We start from the raw sequence: 14269 nt of genomic DNA, 5'->3' as shown, positions 1-14269 counted from the left end.
GAATATGCAAAGCAAGACTGTTCCTTTATGTGTTGCATTACAAAGAGGAAACTGGGGTCTGTTGTTTTGGGGGTGGAGATACATTTGAGATTTGTAGCTGGGGGAGAGGTTATCTAGTCAGGTAGGTAGCTCCAATCAGGTGATGGCAGAGTGCGTGTCCAATGTTGTGGGTTGGAACCATGGGGTAAAAAACAGTGTGTGGAGCAAGGCCTGACCGACAGGCACTGCAAAAGCTTTCTTCTGCAGTGACAGGCCGAGAAATGGTGATGGCCATTCTGAAGAGAAGGAAACTCCCATGGATAGCGTGCGTTGAGAGCCACTGCACTTTCTTGGGATGCTCTTTGGCAAGCTGCAAAAGGGTTCAGAACTTGATGCACCATCAATAACTCTCGGAGACGGGAGGTGAACAATAGGCTTTTATTAGCAGCTAAAGGGACCACAACATCATGGAGACTGAGGGAGGAGCAGTGCCTCCAATCGCCTTTATACAGGGGTCTGTGGGAGGAGCCACAGGAGCAGTCAGCAGAGGGGCGTGTCCAGACAGGTATACTTAGTTTACCGCAGAACTGAAGTGACACGCTTTGCAAAGCACCACATTTTGTAGTCACCAAATTTCATTAAACACGCGGCACACATGGTGGAACTTGTGGATAGTTATCCCCTCAGTTCAGGGATTTATTTGCTTTCCTACTCAGGAGGTGGTATAGCCTCACTCCACTAATAATTGCACGGTGATAATCACTAGTTTAGTGAGACCATACGTGATGGGAACTAAAGCGAAAGATCCCATTAACAAAGACTAACTTGAGGACAATTATTCTGATGGGCATTACCAGGGGTATACATTCTGACTTAATAAGAATACTCAAGAGTACTTGCCTTTATTGAACTTGAGTTCTCTCTTCCAATACAAAGTGAAAACCATAATTGTGATGAAAGCTATCAGAACAATGGTAATAATTAAACGAATGTGGAGTGGCTTCAGTAGCTTCTCACCTGAAAAGGGATGGACATTCATCTGTGATTTTCTCAGCACATGAGTTAAACTTGTCTTAAAATAGGAAATACAACAGACTGGTGAAGCTGAGATCAAGAGGAGAACTGATACAAAGTGTGACATTTACACTTAGTGAAGGAACAAAAAGATTTTACATGTCATTTATTTCCTGTAACATGCCTGTGATGACATATGCGTGAAGCTGCAGTACAAAGAATCCCTACACCACAGAAGGAAGCTAGCCGCAAATCCCGGCATTCTCACTCCCTTGAACTTTCCACACAGCCCAAGAAAATTATTTTCTCTATTGGAAACCCAGATTGACTGCTTCCATCAATCCTACACATCATTGATTGCACAGCACAACCACTCCATACAATAGCATGTTCCCTCCCATTGCCAGTGCCTTTTGCCCAGTATCTGTGGCTTGTAGCCATGGAAAAATCTGCTCATGGAAAAATATCAAGGATACATCAAGATATTTAAAATGATAAGTATGGACAGCCATTCGGAAATGGCTAATATAAAGGGCATAATTATACAGTGATTGGATAATAGTATAGAGGGTTCAACAGTTCAAGGGTTCAGTGGTTCCAAAGAAAGTCTGCAGTATACAACCTGAAAATCTTACTCTCTGCAGACAACCTCGAAACAGAAGAAAATCCCAAAGAATGAAGGACAGAAAAACTGGAGACGGGAGAGGTTCTGGAGGATTGGAGAGTTGAGAATGTTGTTCCTTTAATCAAGAAAGGGAGTAGAGAATGAGCAGAAAATTATAGATCAGTGAGTCTTACCTCAGTGGTTGATAAGTTGTTGGAGAAGATCCTGAGAGGCAGGATTTATGAACCTTAGGAATGGCTTTGTCAAGGGCAGGTCCTGCCTTACAAGCCTAATTGAATTTTTTGAGGATGTGACTAAACATATTGATGAAGGAAGAGCAGTAGATGTAGTGTATATGGATTTGAGCAAGGCATTTGATAACATACCCCATGCAGGGCTTCTTGAGAAAGTAAGGAGGCATGGGATCCAAGGGGACGTTGCTTTGTGGATCCAGAAATGGCTTGCTCACAGAAGGAATAGAATGGTTCTAGATGGGTCATATTCTGCATGGGGGTCGGTCACCAGTGGAGTGCCTCAGGGATCTGTTCTGGGACCCTTACTCTTCATGATTTTTAAAAATGACATGGATGAGGAAGTGGAGGGATGGGTTAGTAAGTTTGCTGATGATACTAAGGTTAGCAATGTTGTGGATAATGTGAAGAGCTGTCAGAGGTTACAGCCGGACATTGATAGGATGCAAAACTGGGCTGAGAAGTGGCAGATGGAGTTCAACCCAGAGAAGTGTGAAGTGGTTCATTTTGGTAGATCAAGTATGTTGGCAGAATATAGTATTAATGGTAAGACTCTTGGCTGTGTGGAGGATCAGCAGTATCTTGAGGTCCAAGTCCATAGGAGGCTCAAAGCAGCTGCACAGGTTGACTCTGTGGTTAAGAAGGCATACAGTGTATTGGCCTTCATCAATTGTGGAATTGAATTTAGGAGCCAAGAGGTAATGTTGCAGCTATATAGGACCCTGGTCAGACCCCACTTGGAGTACTGTGCTCAGTTTTGGTCGCCTCACTACAAGAGGGATGTGGAAGCCATAGAAAGGGTGCAGAGGGGATTTACAAGGATGTTGTCTGGATTGGGGAGCATGTCTTATGAGGATAGGTTGAGTGAACTCGGCCTTTTCTCCTTGGAGCGACAGAGGATGGGAGATGACCTGATAGAGGTGTATAAGATGACGAGAGGCATTGATCATCTGGATAGTCAGAGGCTTTTTCCCAGGGCTGAAATGGTTGCCACAAGAGGGCACAGGTTTAAGGTGCGGGGGAGTAGGTAGAGAGGAGATGTCAGGGGTAAGTTTTTTTCACTCAGAGAGTGGTGAGTGCGTGGAATGGGCTGCTGGCAAACACGGTGGAGGTGGATACGATAGGGTCTTTTCAGAGACTTTTGGATAGGTACATGGAGTTTAGAAAAATAGAGGGCTATAGGTAAGCCCAGTAACTTCTAGGGTAGGGACATGTTCAGCACAACCTTGTGGGCCGAAGGGCTGTATTGTGCTGTGGGTTTTCTATTCTATGTTTTCTAACCCCAAAGACCCTTGTCCCCTCCCACACAACCAACAGCAAGCCTCTCCCCATTTTTTCTAGCAGACAGTATCAGCACTCCCACAAGCCATCATGCAAGAAACAGCAAAGTCCCAAAGAAAGACCATGGTCTACAATCCATAAAAGAATACCGTACAACATCCCTCAAGCTCTCTCTCTCTCACCTAGGCAGAGGCAGATATCACATATTTCACTGTAATAGAGAGACAAACAGTTGCTGTTTTGCTGTTACAGTCAGTAGCACAGTGTTTTTTTTGTTTCCTCAGCCTTTCATTCACCATCGAGACAGAGATAGAGTGATCACCCAAGTGCAGACGCCTCTGACAGTCGAACCCATTGTTTAGATGTTTCGGTCCCCCATGATGCTTCAGTTTTTGACATTGGCGAGAAATCAGGTCAACAAGGCCGCGCAAGGTCACAACCTGAAGGCACTATCTTCCAAGCCTCTCCTGGTTATATTGAAATGCAGCTGATCGGCAAGCTCCAAGAACAGGAACAGGCTGCCGTCAAGCTCTGACTGACCCATAGATCAGGCCAGAATGAATAGGACAGCAAAATTTAGATTGGAGCTAAATAGCTCAAGCTGCACATTCCTAAAAATCACTGATCTATCTCAGACCTGACCTGATCCATTGTATGGATATTGAGCTTAGAATGGAACGGAAATATATAACTGCCACTATTTGAGAAAGATTTACAGGTGTTGAAGAAGTAATGCACCAACCTTCAGTGACCAGACAGATCTTTCTGAGATCCACACTCGTAGTTGCCTCACTGACAGGGTTCCTCACTGTGCAGTTGTACACTGTGTTGTTATCATTCAGCCTTAAGGACAATTCCAGTCTTCTCCCTCTGTCAGTCAGTACGTGTGACTCATCGGCCATGACCTCATCATCTCCTGTCCACCAAGTGTAAACTGGCTCCGAGCCACGCTCCAGTAAACAGTGCAAACTGATGTTACATACCTCATCTAAGTCAACTTGGTTGCTAATTATTATGGGTGTTGATACACATTCTGTTTATAAGAAAAAGACAAATAAAGATAATGGTTTGTCAACAACAGATATTAGTTATGAGCCTCTCACAAGAACCTTGATATAAGGCCAGGAGAAGCCTGCTCCGCAATACATCAACATTTTTACCCCATCCTATGTTCATTTTATATACAAAATTTCTGTCTACTTCAGTATTGATTGAGGTTAATAATTAAGTCTCCCCAGTTTTCTAGAGTAGACCTACCCCTTAGTCTGACTCTAGCCTTCTCAGGTTGGACAGAAACTCCCCCAAGCATCCACTCTATGAAGATCTATCAGATTTGTTTCATAAGTTTTGGTGAGATTACCTTTCATTCTTCTGAACTTTTAGGAATACAGGTGTACACTACTCAGTCTCTTGTATAGAAACCCATCCATCCTTGGAACTGTACTGCTGACAATTAGTTAAAACTCCCATGTATGTCATGTTGTAAATAAGGAGGTTAAAATGGAATTTGTATGAACAACTTTGTGAGAACTAGGAACATTTCTTTTCCATGTTACCTCTGTTTCATGTGGATGTTCAGTTAGCAAGCTCAATAGACCTGAACCTTTCTCTCCTGTCCTTCACTTTCACATCTCTTCTACACTGTACAATTCTCCTTCCAAACAGTAAGGAGGAGAGGTAAATGCTGCTGATGTCCCCTCTCACCACTGACCAATGTGGTTTCTGGGACAAAAGGATGAGTACGCAGGTGGCAGCAAGTATTTATTTTAAGAGATCATATTCTGAGATGGCTTAGTGTTCCCTCCCAGAAAGGAACCATCCAATTATTTTGCCAGCCGTATGTACAGTAAACAGACGGTGCTTCAGTCCGGGTCCTTCACAAAAGCAAGTGTGCATCTGAGCAGAGTTTCAGTATTCCCTCTGACTCGTGTGTCCCACAGGCTTCAGCTCAGACCACAAACATCTCCCCTTTCATCTCTCACTACTCTAAAAATGTCAGACCAGAATATATATTATAATTAAAGTAATATTACCATAAATTTGCAGTTCCACCACCACTTCTTCATGGACATCTGCACTGGTCCTTGGATTTATTTCATACAGACCTTTGTCACTGTCTGTTAGGTTCTGTATTTCCAGGCTATAGTCCTCCGGGTTTAACGTGATCCTCTGTCTGTAACATTTTATTGGATTGTTTGGATATTTCTCACATAATTTAACCTTTTTTTGATTAGTTGAATTCATGTAATCCCAAGTAATGGCTGTAATGCTTTCTCCTGGCACGTGTACTTGTAAAGTGATTGACTGTCCCAGTATCCCATTCACCACACGACGAGTAGCCAGATTCCCATCGGACTCTGCCAGAACTGAAACAGAAGGAGAAATCATTAGGGTCATTAGTCCTGGTGTGTTGGTGTCCACATTTCCACAGCATGGCAACTCTAGCAGGGTCCCAAATCTGAGGGGCAAGGGGAAGCAGGCACAAAAGAACACCACCACATGACGCTCTTTTACCTCAGTGGCACACATGGTATCTAATGACCCTGGAGGAAGACAATTAAAACACAAAAGTGGATTTCTGATAGAACAGCTCTGCTCCACGCAAGGCTGTGAATACACAGTGCATTTTTCTTGCTGACATGTGAGACTGCAGTTACTGATACATAGTGCAACAACAATCTGCTGGAGGAGATCAGCATTTCAAACAGCTTCTATGGGGGGGGGGGTCGATTAATGTTTTGGGTTGAAATGATACATCATTACTTACCCTCACAGAAGCTGCTGAGTTCCTCCAGAAGTTTATGTCTTTCTTGCCACAGTTTAATTGCATTGGCACAACATTTATCATTGCTGGCTCTAAAGCCTAGAACTCCCTCCCCAACACCATTGTGCGGGCATCTTTCCCAGAAGGACTAAAACTGTCCTGAAGGCAGCTTACCAGCACTTCTCTCAAAGGCAGTTTGGAATGAGGAGAATGACCTTGACAGCAAAGTACAGGGTGGAGAAGAGAAATGGTGGGAGAAAGATCAGGTCCCATAAACTACAAAAGGCATACTCAGTCATCACTTTATTCAGTACATCTGTCCACCTGCTCATTAATACAGATATCTAATCAGCCAATCATGTGGTAGCAACTCAAATCACAAATGCATGCAGACATGGTCAACGGGTTCAGTTGTTCAGATCAGAATGGGAAAGAGATGTGATCTCAATGTCTTTGACCGTGGAATGATTGTTGATGCCAAGTGGGGTGGTTTAAGTATCTCAGAAACTGCTGATCTGGTTTTTTCATGCACAACAATCTCGAGGGTTTACAGAGAATTGCATGAGAAAGAAAAAAATCATCCAGTGAGCAAGAGTTCAAGTTCAAAGTAAAATTATTATCAAAGAACATATATGTCATCAAATGAGATTCATTTTCTTGTGGGCAGTCATCGTAAATACAAGAAACACAAAGATAATCATTCAACAGGATGGATAACAATGTGCAAAAAACTGCAAATGCAAAAAGAAAAAAAAAGGAAATAATAATAATAAATAAATAAAGCAATAAATATTGAGAACACAAGATTAAGAGTCCTTGAAAGTGAGTCCATAGGTTGTGAGAAAGGTTCAATGATGGGGCGAGTGAAGTTATCCCCTCTGGTTCAAGAGCCTGATGATGAAGGCTAATAACTGTTCCTGAACCTGCTGGTGTGAGTCCTGAGGCTCCTGTACTTTCTTCCTAATGGCAACATCAAGAAGAGAGCACAGCCTGGATGGTGGGACTTCTTGATGATGGATTCTGCTTTCCTGCTATACTGCTCTGTATAGATTTGCTCAATGGTGGGGAGGGTTTTACCTATCATGGACTGGGCTGTATCCAGTACTTTTTGTGGCATTTCTTTTCAAGGACTTTGGTGTCTCCATACCAGACTATGATGCAACCAGCCAATATACTCTCCAACGCAATAGAAATTCATCAATGTTTTAGTTGATATGCCCAATCTTCACAAACTTCTATGAAGTAGAGGTGCTGCTGCATTTTCTTCCAAATGGCACTAAGGACCTAGGGCAGATCCTTTGAAAGGATAACATCGGGGAATTTAAAGTTGTTGACCCTGTCCACATCTGACCCCACTAGGGTGAGGACTAGCTCATGGATCTCTGTTTTCCTCCTCCTGTAGTCAACAATAAACTCCTGGTTTTTTTTATTCCAATATGGATTCGGCACCACTCTTGATTCGGCCCATGATAATGGTGTCATCAGTCAACTTAAATGTGGCATTAGAGCTGTGCTTAGCCTCACAATCGTAAGTATAAAGCGAGTAGAGCAGGGGCCTAAGTATACAGCCTTATGGTGCACCTGTACTTATAGTTACTGTGGAGGAGATGTTGTTTCCAATGGGAACTGACTGGGGGTACAAGTAAGGAAATCGAAGATCCAGCTGCACACAGGGATGTTGAGGCCTAGGTCATGATGCTTAGTGATTGGTTTCAAATTGGTTTGATAGTGTTGATTGCTGGGCAGTAGTCAATGAAGAGCACCCTGTCGTTTGCATCTTCACTGAACAGATGTTCCAAGGTTGAGTGAAGAGACAAAGAAATGGTATCTGTTGTTGACTTGTTATGACAGTAGGAAAATTGGAGTGGATTCAAGTCACTCCTCAGGCAGGAGTTGATATGTTTCATCATCAACCTCACAAAGCACTTCATCACGGTGGATGTAAGTGCTCAGGACAATAGTCATTGAGGCAGATTACCACATTCTTTGGAGGCACTGGGATAATTGAAGTAGGTAGGCAACTCATATCAGCCTCAGAGACTGAAACCACAGGGTTGTTGGGGGCTGAGGGAGAAGGTCAAAGCAAGTATAAAATGCATTGAGAAAATAAAACGTGGTTATCACCTATAGTGCTTGTTTTCACTTCGCTGGAGGTGATAGCATTCATGCTCTGCAACAGCTGTCGAGCAACCTTCAGTGACTCACGTCTGGTCCTGAGTTGCCACTTTGCATGTGAGATGGCTTTCTGAAGATCATACCTGGACCTCTTGTATTTCACTTGTTGCCAGACCTGATAATCCGTGACAATCATGGTGTATTTGTTCAGACCCTCTAATGAGCTCTTGGACACAGCCCAGTTAACCAACTCAAAGCAGTCCTGAAGCCGCTACTTGGTCTCCTGTGACCACCTATTTGTTGTCCTTATATGTGGCATCTTACTCTTTTGTCTCTGCTTGTATGCCAGTAGGAGTACAGCCAAGTGATGAGATTTCCTGAAATGCTGTCTAGGGGTGGATCACTAGGCATTCCTAATCATGGTAAGATAGTGGTCAAGTTTGTTGGGAACCATTGTGCTGCAGGAAATATGTTGATTATAATTGGGCAGAGATTTCTTCAAGCAAGCCTGCCTGATTTAAGGTCCCAACAATTATTTGAAAGGTGGCAGAGTAGGATGCTTCTTTTTCACTAATCGTTGCACCCAATACCTCAAGAATTTGCTTAGCATCAGCTTTTGGCTGTAAGTACTGTGGTCAGGATGACAGAGGAGAACTCTATTGGTCCAGGTTAGAGGATCCGAGCATCTGAAAGAGTTTATCATGGAACACAGACTACCCCGCCACCCCCTCACCTTTAGCCCTCTCTGAATCAGCCTATGTATTGAATCCATGGTGTCCAGAGTGAGCCAAGTCTCCAGGACACAAAAATCCCATGGACCTGCTGGGTCAAGCCACCTATTGCCATCCTGCAAGGCTCATGAGGAGAAATTTCCACGATGATTCATTTCATCAATGGGTAAGCATGACCATTGCAGGGGAGAAGCTCCAGGATCAGTTCCTGAAACCCATCAGGGAGTGGGACAATGAGACTGGTCATTCAAACCTCATCCCAGTCACTGTGCAATCAGTTCTGCCTCTGAAAGCACATGAAACATTTCTCTCCAAAGCCTGACGTGCAGACATTTCTATATTTGGGAAATACCATAAAATATTTGCAGCACTGTTTAGCTTTGATATAAAACAATAACTGTTTTTCTTTCCACTAATGTTGTCCAACTCTCTGAGTCTTTCAAGCATTTGCTGGGATCTTTTCAAACTACAGTTTTAAATTTCCATGTGTAATGGCATCTGTTGACTTTAACCAAGTCAGAATGACAACACAGGAATGACAACATTCTTACTGATGTCTCTCACACACAAACCATGAGTGACTGACCAAATTAGTGAATACTTGGGTACTGTACTGACAATAGCACTTCATTCAAAGAGAAGACCAGAGACAGAATTTGAGTGAATAACCGACAGAAATATGACTGTGCATGCAAGCAGCTACCACAAGCAGGAAGATAACTGAACTGGAGCTTAAACTACGCAGAAGGTATTCAGCAATAAAGCTGATATTCATTTTGTACCATGGTGGAGCTCTGTGCCAAAGTAGTGTAGCTGTTAGTGAGCAGCTATTACAGCTCAGAGAGTCCTGGAGTTTGGAGTTCAATTCCAGTAAGGTATCTCTGTACATCCTCTCTGTAGGTTTTCTCCAGACCTTCTGGTTTTCTCCCATAGCGCCAAGATGTACCGCGTAGATTGTCGTGTCATTTAATTAGGGTTAATTGGTTTCATTGGGGGTAGCGGGAGGGGCATGTCCCAAGGGCCAGAAGAGCCGACTCTGCCCTGCTCTGTGTTTTAGCCATATATAACCATATAACAATTACAGCATGGAAACAGGCCATCTTGGCCCTTCTAGTCCGTGCCGACGCTTACTCTCACCTAGTCCCACTGACCTGCACTCAGCCCATAACCCTCCATTCCTTTCCTGTCCATATACCTATCCAATTTTACTTTAAATGACAATACCAAAACTGCCTCTACCACTTCTACTGGAAGCTCGTTCCACACAGCTACCACTCTCTGAGTAAAGAAGTTCCCCCTCGTGTTACCCCTAAACTTTTGCTCCTTAACTCTCAACTCATGTCCTCTTGTTTGAATCTCCCCTACTCTCAATGGAAAAAGCCTATCCACTTCAACTCTATCTATCCCCCTCATAATTTTAAATATCTGTATCAAATCCCCCCTCAACCTTCTACGCTCCAAAGAATAAAGACCTAACTTGTTCAGCCTTTCCCTGTAACTTGGGTGCTGAAACCCAGGTAACATTCTAGTAAATCTTCTCTGTACTCTCTCCATTTTGTTGACATCTTTCCTATAATTCGGTGACCAGAACTGCACACTTTAGCGTTGCTAATTAAATAACTCGCAAAATCAGATGAAAGCATCAGGGTGGTTGATGTGAATGTCAAAAACGTTGCAGATGTAGGAAAGTTTAAATAAAACAAAAAGAAATCCAAAATGCTGGAAAGATCTGCAGGACTGTGTAGTTTTTTTTTAAATTTAGGTTCAGATTCTGGAACTGGAAAGCGAGGAACCAAGTAGTCTAGGTACAGGAATGGGGTGGAGAGGCGTGGTTGAAAGAGATTTCCGTGATAGGGTGAAATTTACTGACTAAGCATGGAAGTTACACTGTAACAGATGTATTAACATTTGACTTGTAGTATATGCTAAAATGTGTAATGCAAAATGGAAGCTTGTTAAACGAAGAGGTGTTAGTCTGGAATGAGGGAATGTTATGAGAAAGTACAAAGCTACCACCTTGACTTGTGTGTCCCACAGGCTTCAGCTCAGACCACAACCATCTCCCCTTTCATCTTTCACTACTCTAAAAATGTCAGACCAGAATATATATTATAATTAAAATGATATTACCATAAATTCGCAGTTCCATCACCTCTTTATGGATATCTGTATCGGTCCATGCATTTATTTCATACAGACCTTTGTCACTGTCTGTTAGGTTCTGTATTTCCAGGTTATAGTCCTTCGGGTTTAACGTGATCCTCTCTCTGTTACAAATTGCTGAGCTGTCTTTATATTTCACACATAATGGAAACTTTTTTTGATTGGATGAATTTGTGTACTCCCAAATAATGAATGAAATGCTTTCTCCTGGCACATTTCCTGGCAAAGTGACTGACTGTCCCAGAGTCCCATTCACCACACGACGAGTAGCCAGATTCCCATCGGACTCTGTCAGAACCGAAACAGTCATTAGTCCCAGTGTGTTGGTGTCCACATTTCCACAGCATGGCAACTCTAGCTCAGTCCCAAATCTGAGGGGCAAGGGGAAGCAGGCACATGAGAACACCACCACATGATGCTCTTTTACCTCAGTGGCACACATGGTACCTAATGACCCTGGAGGAAAAGAATTAAAACACAAAGGTGGATTTCTGATAGAACAGCTAAGCTCCACGCAAGGCTGTGAATTCACAGTGCATTTTTCTTGGTGACATGTGAGACTGCAGTTACTGATACACAGAGCAACAATAATCTGCTGGAGGAGATCAGCATTTCAAACAGCTTCTATGGCTGGGGGGGGGGCTGCTATTAATGTTTTGGGTAGAAACCATACATCATTACTTACCCTCACAGATGCTGCTTGACCCACTGAGTTCCTCCAGCAATTTGTGTGTTTTTACCACAGTTTCATTCCCTTGGCTCAGCATTCATCATTGCTGGCTCTAAATCCTGGAACTCCCTCCCCAACACCATCGAGGGAGCACCTTCCCCAGAGGGACTGCAAATGTTCCAGAACGAGAAAAATAGAAATAACCCAACATTTAAAAAAATATCCAACACTGAGGAAAGAGAGGGGAAAATTGGTCTGAGCTAATAATACTACCAGAATCATTAAGCAAAATGACTGTCTTTTGTGCAACAAAGTTTTGTCATTGAATGGAAGATGAAAACACATAAAAAGAACAAACTTCAGGTCTGAGCATTCTATATATTGAGCCTGTCCCAAGAAGGATCCTTTCAGAATAAGAATTATCCAGCCAATTTCTTCCTCATCCCACTGATACATTCAAAATAATCATTAGACCAGATTAACCATCCATGAAATTCTTCCTGAAAGAAGGAAAATTATACTGTTTAAAGCAAAACGTTCACGTTTTTTTAAAGTGCAGCAGGAAATGGTCCAATGAAGAAAACAGGCATGGCTGAGTTTTAAAAAAGGCAGAAAACTGACGAATCCACAAGTTCATTAACAGTGAGTATATGTGAAAATAATCATAAAGACCTAAAAGGACTCACTCCATCAGAAGGATAAACAATGGGATGTTGTTCACTGAGCAACTTTAACACTATTTTGAAGTGAATGAAATAGCCAGTAAGAACTAAGTGCCAATTTTGTTGAGTGTATTGGAGGTAAAAGCATCCAATTTGCTCCGAAGTTTTACTACTCCAACTAAACCAGCCAAAATGAACTTTGCTGATATGAAAATAATGCAGGGACATTTAAAACCAAAGCCATTGTTGATTGCAGAATTATTTAGGCATCATAAGTGGAATCAATGAAAAGGGGAGTTTAGGAATATGGTGCTGAATTTGAGACATTGCCTGAGCATTGTCGGTTCAGTTATGGTCTTATTGATACACTTAGAGATTGTTTAGATTGTGGAATGTTTGGGAAATGGAGAACTTAACTACCAACAGAATTGTGATTACACTGAAAGGAACTTCTCATTGTCAAGGCAACCACACAAACTAAAGTGCCTGTGTACTCCTCAGCCTGAGGCAGATTAACTTACTGAGCTGTGCCCCTGCCCACACTGCAGCCACTGACAACCTGTTTCATGGTTTCAGAGTCATAGCTCCTCAGCTCTATGTCATGAATAATGCATTAATCTGATGGTAGCAACAGTCTGTGCCTAAAGCAAAACCACAAAAGGGGAGCTGAAGATAACAAAATGGTGTAACATTCCGTTATCTCCTGCAAAAGAGGATTTGGTCAACAATATGGTAATACTGCGAATATTAGCTTTGGGTTATTTGAATTTGAATTTATTTAAATCGTACATCCACTCCACAAAGCGAGTAAAATTCTTTGTGTTATGACTCCGTTGCAATGCACAGACATGTGAATTTATGTCGAAAGAAGCTGTCCCATGGCTGGTTGGTCCTGGTTTTAATGCAGCGGTACCATCTTCCAGACGGAAGCAGCTGAAACAGTTTATGGTTGTGGTGACTGGTGTCTCCGATGATCATCCAGGCCTACTTTATGCACCTGCTGCTGTAAATGTCCTCACCGGAGGGGTTCACATCAACAGATGTGCCTAGTGATCAAGGTTGGTACAGTTCCCATACCAGGTGGTGATACAGAGGTCAGGATGCTCTCAATGGTGCCACTGTAGAAGGTCTTGAAGATTTGAGGGCTCATGCCGATCTTCTCCGTCACTTGAGGTGGAAGAGACACTGCTGTGCTTTTTTTTGGCCGCAAAGCCAGTGTGTACAGTCCAGGTCCTCGCGATAGACTCTCAGTCGCTTCATGCCACAGAAACCAACATAAGCACTGGCCTGATGAGCCACAACGGCTTGGGACAGGACTTTGACTTTGACAGTCCAGGTAAGATCTTTGATGATGTATAACTGAGGAACCTTAAACTGCTCACTGTATCAACAGCAGTCCCATTGATGTTGATCAGTATGAGTTTGTCTCCATTCCTCCTGTAATCCATGATCAGTCTTTTGTTTTTTTGGACATTGATGGAAAGATTGTTACCATGTCACCACTGTGTTCCTATTTCCTTGCATTCTTGTAGAAAGCCATTTAGGGACAATAGTGAGTATGGATACTGGACAACATGGTGACGAGCTTTTGTATCGGCTGAGGATTTGCAATGATCCATAGTGAAGGGCCTTTCCCACCCAATTAACCAGAAAGCCCCACCAGCCACCCCATAGTTTGACCTTCCTGGGACAGATTTCTGTTCATGGGGTCGACTGTGGTGTCTGTGAGGGCAAAGCAGCTGTTATCAAAGTATAAAGTTTATGATGCAGAAGCATAGCCATTACCATTGATAACTATGATCCAATCCCAGGTGCATCTGCCAAATTACAGACATCAGGACCATGTTAATTGACCTACATCAAAGCAGGGATTAGACATGTCCAGCAAGGCAATTAATAATTGGCATTTGTGTACCAAGAGTCAGCCACACAACACTAATATCCAGTGTCTTGGGTTTACTATCTATATTAAATCCCTTATCCCAACAAAAGTAGGTGAATATTCCTTGGGTCTTGTCAGTTACAATGTGGTCCC

The 14269-nt window shown here is 42.8% G+C and overlaps 1 protein-coding gene across 1 annotated transcript in view; it reads right to left on the bottom strand.

Annotated features, from left to right (window-relative positions):
• Window positions 1-11212, bottom strand: part of LOC132394815 (SLAM family member 7-like) — a 28751-nt gene extending 17539 nt beyond the window's left edge. The window contains exons 1-2 of the mRNA XM_059971222.1: window positions 10870-11212; window positions 3872-4162 (exon numbers count right to left, since the gene is read on the bottom strand). Coding sequence (XP_059827205.1) covers window positions 3872-4162; window positions 10870-11212 — 634 coding nt within the window. The remainder of the gene's footprint in view (window positions 1-3871; window positions 4163-10869) is intronic.
• Between the last annotated feature and the right edge of the window lie 3057 nt (window positions 11213-14269).

Source organism: Hypanus sabinus, chromosome 5 (assembly GCF_030144855.1).
Source record: "Hypanus sabinus isolate sHypSab1 chromosome 5, sHypSab1.hap1, whole genome shotgun sequence".
NCBI classification, from domain to species: domain Eukaryota; kingdom Metazoa; phylum Chordata; class Chondrichthyes; order Myliobatiformes; family Dasyatidae; genus Hypanus; species Hypanus sabinus.
This window is presented reverse-complemented; position numbering and strand designations above follow the sequence as displayed.